Below are 21,779 nucleotides of genomic sequence, written 5' to 3' on the forward strand. Positions count from 1 at the left end.
TAAAAAAAAATAGTTAGGTATGTTTAAATTCAAATTCAAAAAGAGTAACTAAGTATTAACAACACATAATGCATAATTTAATTTTTTAAAAATTTAAGGTAAAAAAAAACTAAGTATTACCTAACCTAACTAACTTTGTCCTAAATTACCAAGTGACCTATTGTGAGACTGTCACTTAGCTAAATGTGGAGACTTTTTCTTCTTTTTTTAATAATATATAGATTATGCGATGCAATTATACATTTATTACCTATTTGTAGGTAATTTTCACAAATTAGATTTGATAACTGTTTTAAAGATTCGGGAACTAATACCCTATAACAGAAGAAATTATAAATGATTATTTCTAGGAAGAGAATTGATAATCCAAAGAAGGATGTAGATAATTTGCTTTAGTGTGAAAAAAGAAGAAGATAATTTGGAAAGTTACAAGACATTACACAAAGAAAAAATCAAAAATAAGAAAAGCCAAAAAAGAATTCGGAAAGTTACAATATATACATATATATGATATCTCTAATTTTAAAAGAATGGTAGAAACTAGAAACAAAAAAGAAAAGAAAAAGCTTAAATCGGTAAGGGATAATCTAGAAAATTTAAATTTATGGCGATGATAGTTTTTCTTGAATAAATTAATTTTCTGAAAGCAAAAAAACTGCTTCTGCTGCTGGCCAAAAGTACATCTCCATCTTGGTCAAATAACTTAAATTTTTTAAAAAGTATTTTTTTGAGAAAAAAAATACTTTTGACCTCCTAGAAACTTGACTGAACATGCTCTAAATGAGAAGGAATTATAATTATTAAATGTGTGGAATTTTTTAATAGGTAGAGCGGGTAAATATTTTAACTTTTCCCCGTGTAAAACGAAGGATGCGAAATCCGACGCAAAACGAACCCTTGTCCGACCCGATCCAGGAGAGCAGCATAGTCTTTGAGAAAGAGATGATGGTCGGATAAGGATAGAAAGCCCCACCTTTCGTTTCCCTCTATTTTATTAGCCATATACTCGTTCACTCACTCTCACACATTGACCTTAGAAACTGGGAGAGAGAGAGTGGTACACCCCTATCACCTCAGCAAAAACAACTTCAAAGCTGGGTTTGTCCTTAAACCTTCTGTTTTTAGTTTCTACTCCTTTCTTTTGAATTTCTATTTTTAGCTTCATTTGCGAGTTGTTGTGTGAAAATGGTTTAAGTTCTTCGTGTAACTGTGCCATTGAATCTTTTAATTGAAAGGTAACTCAGTATCATCAGTTTATCAAAAAATGTTGGTTTTGGTTTATTGAATTGTTAAAGATAAATTTGTGGTGAGATAATCAGCGGATTTACTTGGTTGTTTGCAAAATATATCATGTTGAATTGCATTTGTGAATTATCTTTTTTATGGGATATATTCATTTTCACGTCTGATATGTGGAGAGTAGGCTTGTCAGCTCTTTCATTCTTTTTAATGAATTTGAGTTCTTCTAAGCTGCTGGTCTACATGTTAAACAAACTAACTGGAATAGGAAGAGTTTTTAGAGTATGGAATTGCTTATACTCCCTCCTATGCGAAGCTATTGACCAAGCACGAAGTTTAAGAATGAAAAAAAACTTTCGAAACTTGTGGTCTTAAACGTGCCATTACAATTGTTTGGCTATAAAAGCTTGTCATTGAGAATAAAATGGGAAGTGTAAGTTAAATTGTTTTCAAATGTAGAAACGGACCATTCTTTTCGTAATGGATTAAAAAGGAAAATAGGGTCACATAAACCGGAGCAAAGGGAGTAATATTTTTTCAACCACAATCTTGATGTTCAAGTACAAATCCATCTTTAAATTTTGTTGTTTGTGTGTCCTTTTCGTTGAATTAGCAGGCACATGCCTAGATGGTTAAAGTCTAACCGTATGCCATTATCCATCGATTTCATGAACTCTAGTACTATATTACCCTGGGCTTTGCTGGTTTTCTATATGTTCATAGTCTTTTGGCTCATGGTGCAATCACAATATTATGACACTGAATGAAAGTCATGCTTTCTTCTTTCTCTAACTGTTTCATTTATTTCTCAGCTGCGAAACAGATGATCCAATCCTTGTAGTTCACAAATCTTTGACACATCTCAAATCAACGTGGCTCCAATGGTTCCAATTGCAACTAGCAATGTTTCAGTTACTCCAGGAGCTGTCTTTATCACTAGAAAGAATACATGTTTATCAAGATGCAATGTTTTGCGGAAATCGAGCAAGCAAACTTTACCTACCCCAAAATATAACCTGCCTCTGTCAACATCTGTTAAATTGTTTCCCCATTTTAGAGTTGGTTGCATTTTACGACCTAAATTAAGAGGTTTCATAGTATCAGCAACTGAAACTGATGTAGCAGTGGAAGAAGTAGAATCAGCTGCTACAGATGATGGATCAGGTGAAGCCTCGGAAGCTTCATCCGATGCTTCTAACACAAGTGAAGAAACGTCTGTTCGATCTAAGCGTACAAGACCAGCTAGGAAGAGTGAGATGCCCCCTGTGAAGAATGAAGATCTTATTCCGGGTGCAACTTTTACTGGAAAGGTCAGATCGATCCAGCCATTTGGCGCTTTTGTTGATTTTGGAGCTTTTACAGATGGACTTGTGCATGTTTCTAGGTTGAGTGATAGTTTTGTAAAGGATGTCGGAAGCATTGTATCTGTTGGACAAGAGGTGACAGTGAGATTAGTTGAAGCAAACACTGAGACTGGGCGCATATCTCTCACCATGCGTGAAAGTGATGATCCTAGTAGGCCTCAGCAACAGAAAGATGCTCCAACCAGCAGTGACAGACCCCGAACTCCAAGGAAGAACACACAAAGGAACAACCAAAGGAGAGATGAGGTTAAGAAAGCCTCGAAGTTTGTCAAAGGGCAAGATCTTGAGGGCACTGTAAAAAATTTAGCCAGATCTGGTGCTTTTATATCTCTTCCTGAAGGAGAGGAAGGATTCCTGCCTGCATCAGAGGAAGCTGATGAAGCGTTTGGAATTATCGACAGTGGCTCTTCACTACAAGTAGGTCAAGAAGTTAATGTCCGTGTATTACGCATTACCAGAGGACAGGTAACTTTGACTATGAAAAAAGAAGAAGCTGCTTCAGAGTTGGACTCAAAGCTCAACCAGGGTGTTGTCCATTTGCCGACAAATCCTTTTGTTTTGGCTTTCCGTAGCAATGAAGAGATCTCTTCATTTTTGGATGAGAGGGAAAAAGAGGAGGAACTAGCTGAACAATCAAAGGAAGATGCAGAGGAAGCAGATGTGGCGGCTGATAAGACGGATGTCTTGCCTGAAACTACAAGCAAAGAGGAAGAATCAGTCAATGCTGCAATTGATGGTGTTCCTGAAACTATAGATGACGAGGATACAAAACAAAACATTGATGAAGAAGTGGAGTCAGTTTCTGAAAATTTTACTCCTGAAAGAAGCACATCCACCATTGGTCAGCAAGCTGAGGCGTCACCTGTTGGAGATGCTGTGGAACCTGAAGCTGAAACTGGCTCATCTGAGCAAATAGCTGATCAGATTTCTGCATCTGAAACTGTGGCTGGCGAGGAGGTCGTGGAGAAACTAACTGATGATGCAGTAGCGAAAAATGAGGTTGAAACTCAAATAGCAAGTGTCACAGAAGCTTCCAAAGAAACAGAGGAACCTAGTGGCGATGAGAATGGAAGTATACCAAGCCCAGCTGGACAATCTGAAGCTCCTATGGAGAATAGCAGGGATGAAGGTTTCTACTATGAAACTTTCCTATTTCCCCTCTGATTTATTACTCATTTCACATCCTTACTTCTTGCATGCATATTTATGACAAACAACCAGATACAATTATTACATTGCTGAGCCGCCAAATGTGTGATTCCAAAATAAGGTGTTGATGCATGATATACCTACACTTTACATATTATCTGTGGAAAAGATAGATGGTAAGCAAAGGCACTTCTAGTATAGTTCATGTTGAAAGTTTGGTATATTATTCTTCTGTTGCTTCATCCTATTGTATCTTGTTCAGTCCTTACACAGTCTCCAGTTTTATGTATAGAGTGCTTTCTGTTGACCAAAACATGTTCTTTTAGGTTTGATTGACATATTGAGAGAGAATCATCTTCTTGCTTTGGGCAAATCTTAAAATTTACATAAGGACATAATGTTGTGTTATGTGAGAAAGATAAATTAATTACATGTCCCCAAGAAACTAGCTGACAGTCCAATTTTGCATACAGTAAGTCAGGAAGGTGCTGAAGTTGTGGAGAGTAAAGCTGAAAATACTCCTTCCATAGAGGACCAATCATCTGATACAGATGCTCAGCAGGAAGAGGTGGCTACCGCTGCAGAGCAAGATAGAAATGTTGCGAATTCAAGTGAGCAAAATGGGACTGCTTCATCAAATGAAGCAGCAGCAAAAGGTTTTGCCTTTATTTTCCCTTTCTTTTCTGGAATATAGCTTCCATTAACATGTTAAAGCGGAAATAAGAATATCTAGAGTAAAATTTGTGGATCTAGTTGCCAAACATTTGTTTAGTAGGTATGATGTGAAAATTTCAGCACTGAGTGCTGTAATATATGTGCGAAGCGTGTTGCATCCGGAAGGGGTTGCCGTCTACCTACTACTTGAAGAAAGACGTTGCATTAGAGGATAGTCACTTTTTACACATGTACACCTGACTGCATGCTAAATATGTCTCTGAAACTGTGAACCAGAAAAACTTGCGTTCTGGTTATAAATGCAGCTACATTTAGTTGTTTCATTGTTCATTAATTGAAGTGGTAAACATCATTTTTTTGCGAGCAAGATAGAAATGTTACGAACTCAAGTAAGCAAAATGGGACTGCTTTATCAAATGAAGCCGCAGCAAAAGGTTTTGCCTTTATTTTCCCTCTTTTCTGGAATATAGCTGTCATTAACATGTTAAAGTGGAAATAAGAATCTCTAGAGTAAAATTTGTGGATCTAGTTGCCAAACATTTGTTTTAGTAGGTATGATGTGAAAATTTCAACACTGAGTGCTGTAATAATTGTGCGACAAAGATTTAGAAGCTTGTCACATCTGCAAGGGGTGGCCGTTTACCTACTACTTGGAGAAAGACGTTGCATTAGAGGATAGATTTTTTACACATGTACACCTGACTGCATGCTAAATATGTCACTGAAACTATGATCCAGAAAAACTCGAGTTCTGGTTCTAAAGTGTAGCTACATTTAGTTGTTTCTTTGATCATTAATTAAAGTGGTAAACATCATTCAGAGTTTGTGATGAAGGAGACTCCAAATTGAAGAGAACTTCTTCTCTCTACCTACGTTGTACTTATAAATCTCAAAATCTATTGTAAGCTTATATCTTTATTTGATCCCAAATAATTCGTCCCCAACAATGGTAAAATTTGCTCGTTCTACTGCCTTCATCATTCGATTTGGGAGTATGAAAACACTAACGATAGATTTGTGCTACAAACACAGTTCCCTGCTCATCGAATCTTTAGTCACAGTAGATTCTTTCGTCTTTTTCTTTTTTTCCTTAAGGAATAAAAAAAGAATATAGTATCACTAAAGATAACAGATTGCAGGCTTCATCCTTACAAGAGATCTAATCCATTATAGAGCTCATCCAAACAACTACTACTTCTACGCTGCAATCCCAAGCTAGTCGGGTCGGAGGGAGGGGGGAGAGAGAACACGTGCTCTGTGTGTGTGTGTGTCTGTATGCATATAGGAGAAAAGAGGATTTAATTCAGTGGTTATCCTCTTGAAACATGGTAGAGAGAGAGAGAGAGAGAGAGAGAGAGAGAGAGAGAGAGAGAGAGAGAGAGAGAGAGAGAGAGAGCACATGGTGTGTGTGTGTGTCTGTATGCATATAGGAGAAAAGAGGATTTAATTCAGCGGTTATCCTCTTGAAACATGGTAAATTGTAATTCATTTACTGGGAACATTTATGAATAAAGGAACAAAGTGATAAAAATTGCTGCTGAGATAAATCTTGAAGAGAATTTGAGTACTAATATCCAGAAAGTTCAGGTTGACTCTTTCCTTACTGTTTCACAAAAGGTCAGACTTGTGGAAAGTCTTGATGTATGAATATAAATTCTGACAATGAGGATGGGTGATGTCTATATTTAACGTTACTGGTTGTTGAAATCTGAGTGGATCACTAGTTTGCCTTTGTAGGTGAAATCTGTAGTTTTGTAAAATTTAACCTATTCATTTCTTCCTGACTCTACCCTTTTCAGTCCGTCTAAAATCTGTTAATGGGATTAGTTATGTTCAGATACTCTATTACGGTTGTAGGGCCATCCAACATCCTCTGCTTTCTTTGTCTCTTGACCTTCTTTTTGTTGGTCTAATTGACTTATTCCGCCAAGCTATCTCTTCGTAATGCGAATTTGGATAAACTGAAATAAAGTAAAATTGTCATCCATCTCCACTAAATCCTGCCCCTCTGTGGTATTGTGGCAGCTATTTCACCTGCTCTTGTGAAACAATTGCGTGAAGAGACAGGAGCTGGAATGATGGACTGCAAGAATGCTCTTTCAGAAACTGGAGGTGACATTGTTAAAGCACAGGAGTATCTCAGGAAAAAGGGGTTGGCAAGTGCTGATAAGAAATCAAGTAGAGCTACAGCTGAAGGTAGAATTGGCTCATACATCCATGACAGCAGAATCGGTGTCCTGGTAGAGGTTAACTGCGAGACAGATTTTGTATCGCGTGGTGACATTTTCAAGGAATTAGTTGATGACTTAGCCATGCAAGTGGCTGCATACCCCCAAGTGCAGTATCTTGTTCCAGAAGATGTTCCAGAGGAGATCATCAAGAAGGAAAGAGAAATCGAGATGCAGAAGGAAGACCTATTGTCAAAACCTGAGCAGATCAGATCCAAGATCGTTGATGGGCGGATAAATAAGAGGCTTGAAGAACTGGCCTTACTGGAGCAACCTTACATCAAGAATGATAAGTTGGTGGTAAAGGACTGGGTCAAGCAGACAATTGCAACGATTGGTGAAAACATCAAAGTGAAGAGATTTGTGAGATACAACCTGGGAGAAGGTCTTGAAAAGAAGAGCCAAGACTTCGCAGCAGAGGTGGCTGCTCAAACAGCAGCTAAACCTGTCGCCTCACCAGGAAAAGAGCAACCTGCTGTTGAAGCCAAGGAGACTACTGTTGAGTAAGTTTCTAATTTCTTGAGAATTAATTCTTACCAATTTATTACGTTTCTTCAAACTCTGAGCAACCAGAAATGTGTACAACTTCTTGACGACTCAGATTATAATTTTCCTTTTTCAGCTGGCTAATTGTTATTCAACTTTTCATTATTATATGAGAATTTCAGTTTTCTGCTATGTTTTAGACTCAAAAAGTACTTATGCAATCTTCTAAACCTAAGCACACATTTTACTATATCTATTTCAAATGAAATCTGGTTCCAGTAGCATTATGGAAGAGGTAATCTGAAATAATTTATCAGAGTTTGTTTTTCTCATCTTACTCCATGCCGATATTAACCCCCCAAAACCATATATTTTTTTATCTCTCATGATTAGTTTCTGTTTAATGGATGTTAATGCAGGCCACCAAAAGCAGCAGTTTCAGCCGCTTTGGTTAAACAGCTGCGAGAAGAAACTGGAGCTGGGATGATGGATTGCAAGAAAGCTCTCTCCGAAACTGGAGGGGATCTTGAAAAGGCACAGGAATACCTCCGAAAAAAGGGTCTTTCGACTGCTGATAAAAAGTCCAGCCGACTTGCTGCTGAGGGGAGGATCGGTTCATACATTCATGACTCCCGAATTGGTGTGCTAATTGAAGTTAATTGTGAAACCGATTTTGTGGGGAGAAGTGAAACCTTTAAGGAATTGGTCGATGATTTGGCAATGCAAGTTGCAGCCTGCCCACAGGTGCAGTTTGTATCAATTGATGAGATTCCAGAAAGCGTTGTCAACAAGGAAAAGGAGTTGGAAATGCAGAGAGAAGATCTTAAGAACAAGCCTGAAAATATAAGGGAGAAGATTGTTGAGGGCAGGGTCTCGAAGAGGCTTGGAGAGCTTGTTCTTTTGGAGCAGCCTTTCATAAAAGATGACAGTGTTTTGGTGAAGGATTTGGTAAAGCAAACTGTTGCCTCCCTTGGAGAGAACATAAAAGTTAGGAGGTTCGTCCGATTTACTCTAGGAGAGGAAGCCAAGGAAGAAGGAATAATTGAAGAATCAGCTGCTGTATGAAGTTCACTCTTACTTGGGATGCAGGATATAAGCAAGCAGAAGATGCATAGGAAGACTTTCCACTTCTGGAGATGGAGCAAGTTTTACATCAGTTGAGCTATTTTTGTATCCGAGTATAATGTAGTCATACTTGATGTGCTGTGAGGCGATTAGTTTTCATTTTTTCCCTCCTTTTTCCTTTTCCTTTTATATTTACTGGTTATGTAACTGTTATATTATCATCAGAAACTAGGACTTTCGGAAGCCATTTAGAAGCAAGATGTCAAAGGAGAGCCATTAGATGCAATTTTAGTGAGTTGATTTTTTCAGCATTAATTTGTCACGTTTGCCTGCTTGATATGTGCGGTTGTTAGCCAGTTTCTCCATTCCCATGCCACTCTAATTTATACAAATACTATGCTTTTGTGGTGATATTTAGATTTTGTGCAAAAATGGTCCAAGTTTAATGAAAATTGTAACGGCCCTGGCCGGTAGATTTGTGTATTTTAGCCCCGTTTTTCCTATTTGATGCTTTACATGTGTTTGTGAATATGTGACTTGGGGGGCGTTTGGTTTGGTCTCGAGGTAGTTTTGGATTTAATTGGGATACTTAGTCCCTGGTTGGAGGCTTAAGTTGTGAGGGTTGACCGGAGTTTGACTTTTGTGTAGACGACCCCGGAATAGTGTTTTGATGGTTCCAATATGTTCGTGTGGTGATTTTGGACTTAGGCGTATGACCGAATTTGGATTTGGAGGTTTCTAGATTGATTTGGTCCTTTTTGGCAAAAGTTGGAAAGTTGAAGGTTTGGAAGATTCATAGGTTTGCCCTGGAGTTGACTTTGATGATATCGGGTTCAGATTGTGGTTCCGGGGGTTGGAATAGGTCCGCCGTGTCATTTAAGACTTGTGTGCAAAATTGAGGTCATTCCGAGTTGGTTTGATGTGGTTCCCGTTTTCCCCATTTGATGCTTTACATATGTATATTTGTGATTATGTGACTTGGGGGCGGTTGGTTTGGTCTCGAGGGAGTTTTGGATTGAATTGGGACACTTAATCCCTGGTTGGAGGCTTAAGTTGTGAGGGTTGACCGAAGTTTGACTTTTGTGTAAACGACCCTGGAATGGTGTTTTGATGGTTCCAATAGGTTCGTGTGGTGATTTTGGACTTAAGGTATGACCGAATTTGGATTTGGAGGTTCCTAGGTTGATTTGGTCCTATTTGGGAAAAGTTGGAAAGTTGAAGGTTTGGAAGATTCATAAGTTTGACCTGGAGGTGACTTTGATGATATCGGGTTCAGATTTCGGTTCCGGGGGTTGGAATAGGTCCGTCGTGTCATTTAGGACTTGTGTGCAAAATTGAGGTCATTTTGAGTTGGTTTGATGTGGTTCGGCATGAGTTTTGGAAGTTGGAAGATAATTAGTTCCATAGGCTTAAATTGAGGTGTGATTCGTGGTTTTGATGTTATTTTATGTGATTTGAGGCTTCGAGTAGGTCCGTATTATGTTTTGGGACTAGTTGGTGTGTTTGGACGGGATCCCGAGGGGCTCGGATGGGTTTTGGACCACCCGAAAGATGGTTGAACTTGGCTGAAGATTGACAGGCCTGGTGCAATCGCACCTGCGGAGAGGAGTGCGCAGATGCGATGGCCCATATGCGAAGTTGTTGTGTGCAGATGCGAAAGAGGTCGAGATTTAAGTGAGGATCGCAAATGCGGGCCTTTGACCGCAGAAGCGGAGCCACATATGTGGTAGATTGACCGCAAATGCATAAATCACTGGGCAGACTATATGATTTCGAGGGTTTGGTCATTTTTAATTATTTGGAGTTGTGGAGCTCGGCCAGATGCGATTTTTGGGGAGATTTCACTACAATTGAAGGGGTAAGTAAACTTTACTCGATTTTGTTGATCGATATTGGTTACCCATGGATTATTACACATGGTTTATGTGAATTAAATGTGAGATTTAGGGGTTTTTGGACAATGGTTTTGGAGAGTGAAAATTGATGATTTGATGGTCGATTTGAGGTTGGATTTGGATGAAACACATATATTTGGACTCGTATCGGAATGACTGTTCGGGATTTCTGAGTTTTACGGGTTCTAGGGTGCGGGTCGGGGGTTGATTTTTTGGGTTGACTTTACATAATTTATTCAAGATCTTAGCATTATTATTTGGAATTGTTTCCTATGGCTTTTATTAATGATATTAGGTTATTTTCGCTAGATTCGGGCCGTCCGGAGGTTGATTCACGCGGGAAGGGCTTCTTAGAGTACTGATTTAGCTTGTTTGAGGTAAGTATCTTACCTAAACTTGGTTGATGCACTAGTTGCCTGAGTTATTTGTGATAGCTACGCACTATGGATGGTGCACATATGTGGGGTTGAGCCCATGTGCATACATCAGGGGTATTATTCATGCCCGGGGTAGTGCTTAGGCTATGAAATGTCTTAAATTGATTACCAAGCTTCATGCTGTTATATTTCTTATGTTTTGCACCCCTTTGTGAGCTATTTGAACTATGTTTGAGGTTACATAGAGGTTATCTCATGATTGAACCTGATAATTGTTACTTTCATGATGCAATTGCCTGATTTAGGTTGTGGTTGCACACTTTGTGTCACGACTCAAAACTCAACATGCCGTGATGACGCCTATCACTGTACTAGGCAAGCCGACAACCACAAATAACTATGCATTTTTAAATTGAAAACAAGATGAAACAGGTTTAAAAGTAATAACTTTCATAAATAGTTGATAAGAACTACTGCGACTCAAATACAACATTCCCAAATCCGGGTGTCACTGAGTACATGAGCATCTAAATGACAATATAGTCTAACTACTAAAACAATTGTCTAGAAAGATAAAGGAGTGCTAATAAGCTGAAAAGAAGGAGAGTCGAGGTCTGCGGACGCTAAGGCAGCTACTCAATAGTCTCCAAACAGATGAAGCTCCAAATCTAGCAACCGCCGTGCCCAGAAGTACCTGGATCTGTACTCGAAGTGCAGAGTGTAGTATGAGTACAACCTACCCAATGTACTCAATAAGTAACAGGACTAACTTTGGGCTGAAAGCAGTGACGAGCTCAGAAAGGTACAGTCCAAATCCGAATAATAACAATGCAGATATGACAGGAAAATAACAATAATAACTCAGAGAAAATCTCATGATCAGTTTGTAGGTAGTTCAGAAATGCATACATGCTTTCAAGTATTTAACAGTTTGAGCTCAACACGGATAAAATATACCAAGTATGACTAATATGAGGTATGTTACATCTCGATATCTACATGCCAAATATGCATGTCAACTGCAATGCAACACAATTATAAATCCATATACTTATACTCTCGAAGTATTCAACCTCATAGCACGCTCAATCACTCAACACTCCCAATCACTCAGCACTCTCAATCACTCGACACTCGCACTTGGCACTCGCACTCAGTAGCTACCTGCGCTCATTGCCCAAGCGCTAATATAAGCGAATCATGGAATAAATCAATAAAGCCTGTTGCGGCGTGCAACCTGATCCCATAAATATCACTCACAGTCAGGCCCTCGGCCCCACTCAGTCATCAATCTCTCCAGTCTCTCGGGCTCACAAATCTCATGACAATCAACCCAAACAATGATAATATGATGTAACAACAAATGGCAACAGAGACTGAGATATGATATGCAAATGATAGATGTGACTGAGTACATAATTGCAATTTAAGCAAATGATTCAACAGTAAAAGTGACCTCCGCGGGTCCCAACAGAACAAGCATATAGTCTAAGCATGATTTCTAACAAGGATTGTAGCTCAATTACTCTAACAAGTAGGAGTTTCATAAATAGCAACAAGGTTTGATAACTATACAGTACCACAGAACCAACCGAGTCACAATTACCACGGTGCACGCCCACACGCCCGTCACCTAGCATGTGCGTCACCTCAACACCAACCACATAACACATATTTTTGGGATTCATACCCTCAGAATCAAGTTTGGAAGTGTAACGTACCTCAAACCGCACAAATCCCTAATCCAAAAAGCCCTTGCCTCACGAATCGGCCTCCAAACGATTCGAATCTAGCCACAAACAACTTAATACAATCACCACAAGCTATAAGAATCAATTCCATATGCTAAAGCTAGGTTCTTTAACAAAAAGTCAAAAGGTCAACCCAAGGTCCGCATGTTGGAATCCGACAAAATTAACAAAATCCAAAAACTCAGTCAACAACGAGTCCAACCATACCAAAATTACTCAATTCCGATCTCAACTCGACCTTCAAATCCTCAAATTAAAGTCTGTGAAGTTTCTATAATTTCTCCCAATTTTTCTAACCCAAAATACTAATTAAATGGTAAAAATAATGATAAATTCATGTATATTAACCAAATCCGAGTTAGAATCACTTAGCCCAATTAACTCCTTGAAAATCCCTTCAAGAATCGCCCAAATCCGAGGTATCTAGCTCAAAATATGAGAAATGGGTTCAAACCCTCGATTTTGATATTTTAATAGTATGCCAAGTGATTACACATCGCGATCATGGAATTTCCCATGCGATCGCGAAGAACAAAATCTTCAGAAGCCAAAAATCTTCTACGCGAACGCACACTCTAGGTCGCGAATGCGGTGACTAATTTCCATGACCTACGCGATCGTTGACAGCCTCACGCGATCGCAATGAACAACGCATGGAAATCCCAGGCCTCCTCTTCCTTCTTCGCGAACGCATCTCCTCCCATGCGATCGCGTAACATAACTCCCTCAAGTCTTCCCGATCGCAGCCTTAACCACACGATCGCATAGAGCACATTCCCACCTGCCAGACCTAACCCTACGCGATCGCGGTCCTCCTTTCGCGATCGCGAAAGAGGAAACCAAAAGCACTGATTTCAGCAATAACACAAGTCCAAAAATGAGCCGAACATGATCCGAATCACACCCGAGGCCCCCGGGACCCCATCCAAACATACCAAAATATCCTAAAAAATCATACATACTCGTTCGAAGCCTCAAATCACATCAAACAATACTAAAACCATGAATCGCACATCGATTCAAGCCTAATGAACTTACGAACTTCTAACTTCCAAAACTAATGTCGAAACATACCAAACCAACTCCGATTAACCTCAAATTTTGCACACAAGTCATAAATGATACAATAGACCTATTCCAACTTTCGGAACCAAAATCAGAGCCTGGTGTCACGCCCCAAACTCGGGGAGCGCGACCGGCGCTCAACCGAGTGAACCCGACCGAGCAAGCCTATTAGTTTTCCTTCTACCCAAACTCATCCATGAATAAGGATAATACATATTTTCGTTAATTAGACAATAAGGTGATCATGTCTACAATACCAATTCATTACCATTAGTTACCTCATTTAATAATTCTCAAAACACACACACACCCCTTCATGGTTCAAAGTGGAACGAGTGATTTAATCATAACACAACTTGTTTAACATTCCCAACATCCATACACAACCCACACTTAGTCTACGGAGCCTCTAAATTATCAAAGATTACAATGATAGTGCCATCAACAAGGCTCCGGCTATACCTCAAAACACGATAACACAAACGAAACAAAAGATGCACTACCCCGGAATGAGATGGGGCTCACCAAGTCAGCTGGGAAGAATGAGCACTACTATCACTAGTCAATATCCTCCGCTGTGGAACCACCTGTATCCATTAAAGATGCAGCACCCCCGGCAAAAGGGATGTTAATACATGTTGAATAGTACTAGTATGAAAACCAAACACCAATTTAAGAACTCGAAAAAACAATATGAACATGATGAACCAGGGCGACAATAGAATAACATAGATAGCCGGTTAAACCAAAACAAGCTTATCAAGAGATGTCATTAACATTTATAGAATTCAAGATGATATCCTCTATAACCATTACCACACAAAGCGGCCCCGCCGCCTTACCCCAATGTATGCGGGTGGAGGTGTAAACACAATACCAAAACTCTACTCAAGCGGCCCTGTCGCCTCACCCCAATGTATGCGGGTGGAGGTGTAAACACAATACCCATTTTCACACAAAGCGGACCCTCCGCCTCACCCCCAGTATATGCGGGTGGAAATGCATCAACGATACCAATACCTACACAAAGCGGCCATGCCGCCTCTCCCCATTATATATATATGTGGGTGGTGGTGCAACAACATTACCAAAATCATACACAAAGCGGCCTTGCCGCCTCACCCCAATATATGCGGTTGGAGGTGTAACCCCAATCACATTCTCTACACAAATTTGGCATAATAGTTTTTCACATAAATCACGACTTGGAATCATAACACGTAGATACACAATCCATAATTTGGAACACATCCTCAATTTATAATACAATATTATGAGAGCATTTGAAACACAAATTAAACATATATATATTTGTCACAAAACTTATTCGGAGTACTCAACTTGTAATAAATATCTTGGAACTTACAAGGATATTGGGGTTCCAATTCTTAAAGAATAGTTTAGCCAACATACCTCAATTGATCTTACTTAAACTCTAAAATGTTCCGGAATTCTTAGCAACTTCAATCTATTTTAGAAATATAACAAATTGAACCAAAATTAGGAAGATGATCATGGTTCTAGCTCATTTGAGCATTTTATCAAACACTAGGTGTGCATTAAGGTTTCAAGGTCCTTTTATGGAGGATTCATCATCCCACAACCCACTCTTTACCATTTTTAGCTCACAATTTTCCTACACCCTTTGATAACACATGCATGCAAAATAAACAACTCCCATACCCAAGAATTGTTTTGCTAATTACCCATTCTTATGTAAATTTCGAAATTAAGGGCTAGGGTGTAGAATATAACTCTAGGATGAAGACCTAGTGAGTTTTTCTTGTTAATCTTCAATGATTTGAGCAAGAATTGAAGGAAAATTTGGTAGAAGATCACTCTCCCACTCTAGGGCACTCTCTCACTCTCAAAATATCAGGTTTTAGCTAAAAAAAATGGACTATGGCATATGTTTTAATGAAATAGGGTCGGGTTTAAAAACCCCCAAAATGAAGCCCCGGGACAGAATATGTGGTTGCATATGCGACCGCAGAATGGATATGCGGTCCGCATATCGGCCGCACAATTTGGTGCCAAAAACTGGAAAAAGACTGCCTGGGTCTGCGGTCACTATACGGCCCGCAGACCTGTTCTACGGTCGCTTAATACGCCGCAGAACCTCCCTCCGCAAAAACTCCAAGCCTGATTGTGTGACAAAAGTGCGGCCCGCAAAATGGTTGTGCGGTCGCATAACTGGCCGCGAAATTGACATAAAAAATGGCCCAAACAGCTGCTTCACTTTGCGTCCATTCTGCGGCCCGCAGAGTGATTATGCGGCCGCATAGTGGGCTGCAGAAATGCCCAACCCTGCAAAATATTTTCCTTCAACTCCCCAGCGCACTGTTAATCCAAAAAGTCCGAACCAAGAATTTCTACTTTTATTAACCTCTACGCCTACCCCGGCATCACGGAACCCCATTTTTTTTTTTTTTTGGAAAAATTTGACGGGGCCTTATATCTTCCCCCACTTAAGATCATTCGTCCTCGAATGAGGTTCAAGGTTTACTATTAGCATCTTATGCAACTCAGTTTTCATACCGCGCACCATCAGCCCCAAATTTGACCAACTCCCTAAATTCCCAAAATTTTTGCCAGAGTTTTCCCTGTAACTAGGCATATCCACATATCAGAGAGCCCTAGAAACACATCCTTAAAACATATACATAAACCAATGGCGCAACATAGCTCATAAACACATCCATAGGCGACAGTTTTATAAAAAGGTCACATAGTTTATACAAACAAGTAAGGATACTTATTTTTCATCTCTTCCTCGGCCTCCCAAGTAGCTCTTCAACTTGCTGGTTTCGCCACAACACCTTCACAGAGGCAATTTCTTTATTCCTCAACTTTCGAACTTGCCTATCAAGAATGGAAACTAGAATTTCTTCATATGATAGTTCTTCATTAACCTCAATGGTCTCAACCGGCACAATAACTGACGGATCTCCAACTACCTTCTTCAACAGAGACACATGGAATACCGGGTGCACTAATGACATCTCAGGTGGTAGCTCATGCTTGTACGCCACCTCACCGATCCTCTGAATGATTTTGTATGGTCTGACATACCTCGGACTCAATTTACCTTTCTTACCAAATCGCATTACACCTTTCATGGGGGAAATTTTCAAGAATAACCAATCATCTTCTTTGAAATCCAAATCCCTACAATGAACATCCGAATAGGACTTCTGACGACTCTGAGCAGTCTTCAATCGCTCCTTAATGATCTTAACTTTTTCCATAGCCTGATGCACGAGGTCTGGACCTATCAACTCTGCTTCCCCAATCTCGAACCACCCAATGGGAGATCTACATTTCCTACCATATAATGTCTCAAATGGTGCCATTTGAATACTAGCATGAAACCTGTTGTTATAAGCAACCTCTATGAGTGGCAAATGATCATCCCAGCTACCTTTGAAGTCGAGAACACAAGCACGCAACATGTCCTCAAGCGTCTGAATAGTCTGCTCTGCTTGCCCGTCGGTCTGTGGATGGAAGGCTGTACTAAGATTCACCTGAGTACCAAAACCTTGCTGAAATTTCTTCCAAAAATTTGTCGTGAATTGAGCCCCTTGATCGGAAAAGATAGAAACTGGAGTACCATGTAGCCTCACTATTTCCTTGATATACAACTGAGCATACTGTTCCGCTATGTCGGTAGATTTAACTGGCAAGAAATGTGCTGATTTCGTGAGCCGATCCATAATAACCCAAATTGAGTCAAACTTGCGCGGAGTGCGTGATAATCCTACCACAAAATCCATATTAGTCATTTCCCACTTCCACATTGGAATTTCTATGTTTTGTGCCAACCCACCAGGCCATTGGTGTTCGGCCTTTACTTGCTGACAATTCAGACACCTTGCCACAAAGTCTGCCACATTCCTTTTCATGTCATTCCACCAATAGACTTCCTTGAGATCATGATACATCTTCGTAGAACCTGGGTGCACAGAATACTTAGAAGTGTGAGCCTCAGTCATGATTCTTTCCCGGAGATCATCTACATTTGGAACACATAGCCGCCCTTAGTACCTTAGTGTACCATCATCCATGCCAAGGGTAAAATCCATAGTTTTATGTTTTTTAATCCCCTCCTTCAATTGCACCAAAAATAGATCGCTGTATTGCTTCTCTTTGACTTCTACAACAAGCGATGATTCAGCCCTATTTTGTACAATTACCCCTCCTTCATTAGAGTCCGCAAGACAAACTCGCAAACTAGCCAATCGATGAACTTCCTTGGCCAACGACCTTTGACATGCCTCCAAGTGAGCCAAACTACGCATAGATTTCCAGCTAAGAGCAACATCCACAACATTGGCTTTCTCCGGGTGATACAAAATATCGATGTCGTAATCCTTGAGCAACTCAAGCCATCTTCTCTGCCTCAGATTCAACTCCTTTTGTTTGAATATATATTTGAAGACTCTTGTGGTCCGTGAATACATCCACATGGACCCCATACAAATAATGACGCCAATTTTCAATGCAAAAACCACCGCTGCAAGTTCCAAGTCATGTGTTGGATAGTTCTTCTCATGATTCTTGAGTTGCCTAGAAGTATAAGCTATAACCTTGCCGTGTTGTATTAACACACACCCAAGCCTGATCCTTGAAGCATCGCAATATACCACAAACCCATATGTACCCTCTGGCAGGGTCAACACCAGCGTCGTAGTCAATCTTGATTTCAACTCCTGGAAGCTCCTTTCAGAAGCATCGGACCATTGGAACTTAACCACTTTCTGAGTCAATTTAGTCAACGGAGAGGCAAGAGTAGAGAACCCTTCCACAAACTTCCTGTAATACCCTGCTAAGCCCAATAAATTGCGAATCTCGGTGGGCGTTGTAGTTCTAGGCCAATTCTTCACCGCTGCAATCTTTTGAGGGTCAACCTTAATTCCTTCTATGGAGACAACATGACCCAAGAATGTGACAGACTCGAGCCAAAATTCACATTTTGAAAATTTTGCGTACAATTGGTGCTGATGAAGAGTCTGCAAAACTGCCCTGAGATGATCGACATGGTCCTCTCGACCTTGTGAATACACAAGGATATCGTCAATGAATACTATCACAAAGGAATCTAGAAAAGGCTTGAAAACCCAATTAATAAGATCCATGAAAGCCGTCGGGGCATTTGTTAGCCCAAAAGACATTACCAGAAATTCAAAGTGCCCATACCGGGTCATAAAATCTGTTTTTGTAATATCCTACTCCTTGATCTTCAATTGGTGGTACCCGGACTGTAAATCAATTTTGGAGAAGTACCTAGCGCCCTGTAACTGATCAAACAAATCATCTATTCTTGGTAATGGGTATTTGTTTTTGATTGTGACTTTGTTGAGCTGCCGGTAGTCAATACACATCCTCAGTGATCCATATTTCTTCCTCACGAAGAGAACCGGTGCGCCCCATAGTTACATACTCGGTTAGATGAAACCCTTCTCTAACAAATCCTTTAATTGTTCCTTTAGCTCCTTCAATTCTGTTGGTGCCATCCTGTAGGGCGTAATACATATAGGCTACGTGCCTGGCATCACATCAACCCCAAAATCAATCTCCCTGTTTAGCGGAATCCCAGGGAGCTCATCAGGGAAGACCTCTGGAAATTCATTCACAACTGGCACAGACTCAAGTGTAGGCGCCTCAGCATCGGTGTCCGTAACCCGGACCAAATGATAGATACACCCATTATTAATTATCTTCGTGGCCTTAAGGAAAGAAAAACCTACCTTTTGGCATTACATTATCCCCCTTCCACTCAACAAATGGCTCATTTGTAAATTCAAACCACACAGTCCTAGTTCAACAATCGAGCTTGGCAAAACATGAATAAAGCCAATTCATTCCCATAATTACATCAAAATCTACCATCCCCAATTCAATGCGATCGGCTACGGTGTCCCGACCATGCACCATGACAACACAACCCTTATAAACCCGTGTGGCCACAATAGACTCGCCAACCGGAGTAGATATAGAGAACGACTCAGGAAGCTGTTCCGGTTCTATCCCAAATTCCATAGCAACATAAGGGGTAACATAGGACAAGGTGGACCGGGATCAATAAGAGCATATACATCATGAGATTGGACAGTCAATATACCTGTGACAACATCTGGAGAAGCCTCTGCACTCTAGCGACCACTCATAGCATAGAAACGACTGGGTCCTCCTGAACTCTGTGCACCACCCCTAGCTGCACCACGCCCTGCTGGTGCTGGAGTACCTCGAGCTGGAGGGGGATCTGAAGATGTAGCAGCTGCAGAACTGGATGGATGTGATGTGCCCCTGCCCATACCCTGGCGGGATGAACGACACTCCCTCTGAATATTACCCCTCAATCCGCACCGGTAACATATAGGTAGGTCCATGTAGAAGATCCCCAAGTGCATCTTCCCACACCTGGGGCATGAGGGCCTCAGCTGTTGCTGGAATCTCCCTTCTGATCGGCCATACTAGTGGGGTCCCCTGCTGTCCTGATTGGGCCTGAAATGTCTCCTTGCTGCTGACTGGGCCCTGTTGGCGGTGCACTGGCTGAAGATTGCGCAAAAGACTGGGATGGACCTGATGACCCTCCCCTAAAAGCTGATCTTCCCCCACCAAATGACTCCCTAAAGTTGCCCGCGGACCGGGCCTTGCTGGTACCCTCTCGCTCCATTCTGTTCTTCAACTTACGGTTCTCTGTAGCTTGAGCAAACGCTACCATATTCCCATAGTTCATATATGAATTCAAGGCAGCTATAGTGGCCTCATTGATAACCAAGGGGCTAAGGCCCTGCACAAAATGACGCACTCTAGCCTCCATAGTAGGCAACATGAGAATGGCATATTTAGACAGACGTGTGAACTCCATGTGATAATCCCACACACTCTTATTTCCTTGCTTAAGGTTCTTAAACTCTGCGGCATGAGCTTCCCTAGTCTCGCCTGGTAAAAAATGGTCTATGAAAGCGTCAGCAAACTCACTCCACCTCGTTGGAGGGCTCCCCTCCTCACGAGAGTCTTCCCACAGCTCAACCCATGAATAGGCCACCCCTTTCAGGTGGTAGGCGGCCAACTCCACTCCCTCTGTCTCAGTAGCGCGCATAACCCAGAGAGTTTTATGCATGTCATCAATGAAGTCCTGTGGGTCCTCCTCAAGATTAGCATCTGTGTACACCGGAGGATCCAACTGAAGAAACCTGTTCACCCTGGAACCACTAGAATCCCCTTGTTGGCTGGAAGAAGTAGGTGCAACATTTGATCTCTGGGCTTGAGAAGCCACTATCTGTGTCAGCATCTAGATAGCTCTCCTAAGATCCCCGTCAGAAATACCAAAACTGGAAGCTAGGGCTTTAGGTGGAACCTAAATATCAGTTGGAGGAACCGTTGCACCCTTAGTAGGTGCAGGAACTGGTGTGGCCTGGTCAGGTGTAGTGGAATCAGGCAGTGTAGCAGTCGGGGGATTATTCCCACCCCTCGGGTATTCACCTGCATCAACAAATAAAGGGTCAACTGCCACTCCTGAGGCGACATTGGCTCCTTGGCCAGTTCTTGCTCTCTTCTTAGGTGCCATGTACTTATAGTTAAAAGAATGCATGAGTTAGAGGAGGAACAGTTTCACAATCAGTTTCATCGCACGATCCAGAATATCAAAGAAGGGTATTATTCCTAAATGTCAAGTAGCCCCCTACTTATAGATGTGGTCGACAACACACCGATAAGGAGGACTCTACTAGACACGACTCCTAGACATCCTAGGACACTTTAAAACCTTAGGCTCTGATTCCAAGTTTGTCATGCCCCAAAAGTAGAAAGCGCAACCGACGCCCAACCGAGTAAACCCGGTCAAGCAAGCCCGTTAGATGCTTTCTACCCAACGCACCCATAATCAAGAGAAGACATAATTTTGTTAATTAGACAATAGGGGGATCACGTACACAATACTAAATCATTTCATTAGTTACTTCAATTTTAAGTCTCAAAATACACATATTCTTATAGTTTGAGTGGAACAAGTGATCAAAACACAACATAACTTGTTTGAATTTTCTAACACCCGTGTACAACCCACATAGTGTCTACGGAGCCTCTAAAAGATACAAAAGAGTGTTATGATAGTGACGGCAAAAAGGCCCCGGCTATACCTCGAGACGTGATAATAATATGAACAAAAGATTCAACACGTGACCCCGGGATGAATTGGGGCTCACCAAGTCTGCTGGGAAGAGGATGTACCACTATCGCTGATTAACACTGCCTGCTATGGAACATCCAGCATCCATTTAAAGATGCAGTGCCCCCGGCAAAAGGGACGTTAGTACTATCGAATAGTACTAGTATGTAAAACTAAACACCATCTCAATAGAATGAATAATAATACAAGGGGGAACAATCAAAAATTCAATAAGAGCTTCAAATAATACTAAAACATCAAGTTAAGGATCATATAAGTTTTCAAGTCAATTTCCATGTTAATAGGTTGGGT

General features: G+C 40.9%; 2 protein-coding genes across 3 annotated transcripts; one reads left to right on the forward strand and one right to left on the reverse strand.

The window, feature by feature from the left end:
* The first annotated feature begins 941 nt into the window (after positions 1 to 941).
* On the forward strand, positions 942 to 8,517 carry LOC104104773 (polyprotein of EF-Ts, chloroplastic). Of its 2 annotated transcripts, none has more exons than XM_009612928.4 (5): positions 942 to 1,098; positions 2,052 to 3,732; positions 4,226 to 4,408; positions 6,453 to 7,158; positions 7,561 to 8,517. In XM_009612928.4, the coding sequence occupies exons 2-5, from the start codon at positions 2,121 to 2,123 to the stop codon at positions 8,204 to 8,206; spliced, it is 3,147 nt and encodes a 1,048-aa protein (XP_009611223.1). In that variant the 5' UTR covers positions 942 to 1,098; positions 2,052 to 2,120; the 3' UTR covers positions 8,207 to 8,517. The 2 variants fall into 2 exon arrangements, with proteins under 2 accessions (XP_009611223.1, XP_009611224.1); XM_009612929.4 differs by lacking the exon at positions 942 to 1,098 and adding an exon at positions 1,114 to 1,235.
* Positions 8,518 to 19,730: 11,213 nt separating this feature from the next.
* LOC138901340 (uncharacterized) lies at positions 19,731 to 20,591 on the reverse strand. The gene is made up of 2 exons (XM_070189096.1): positions 19,958 to 20,591; positions 19,731 to 19,846 (listed from the first exon to the last, which is right to left on the reverse strand). Exons 1-2 carry the CDS (start codon positions 20,589 to 20,591, stop codon positions 19,731 to 19,733), a joined length of 750 nt encoding a protein of 249 aa, XP_070045197.1.
* Between the last annotated feature and the right edge of the window lie 1,188 nt (positions 20,592 to 21,779).

The sequence above is a fragment of the Nicotiana tomentosiformis genome, chromosome 11, assembly GCF_000390325.3.
Source record: "Nicotiana tomentosiformis chromosome 11, ASM39032v3, whole genome shotgun sequence".
NCBI classification, from domain to species: domain Eukaryota; kingdom Viridiplantae; phylum Streptophyta; class Magnoliopsida; order Solanales; family Solanaceae; genus Nicotiana; species Nicotiana tomentosiformis.

Bases quoted from the DNA above. Each gene is read 5' to 3' on its own strand.
- LOC104104773 (XM_009612928.4), top strand. From the start codon at position 2,121: ATGGTTCCAATTGCAACTAGCAATGTTTCAGTTACTCCAGGAGCTGTC. The intron at 3,733-4,225 runs GTTTCTACTATG...TTTTGCATACAG, and splicing joins GGAGAATAGCAGGGATGAAG to TAAGTCAGGAAGGTGCTGAA. The intron at 4,409-6,452 runs GTTTTGCCTTTA...GTATTGTGGCAG, and splicing joins AAATGAAGCAGCAGCAAAAG to CTATTTCACCTGCTCTTGTG.
- LOC138901340 (XM_070189096.1), bottom strand. From the start codon at position 20,591: ATGCTGACACAGATAGTGGCTTCTCAAGCCCAGAGATCAAATGTTGCA. The intron at 19,847-19,957 runs GTACCAGCAAGG...CGCAATCTTCAG, and splicing joins GAACAGAATGGAGCGAGAGG to CCAGTGCACCGCCAACAGGG.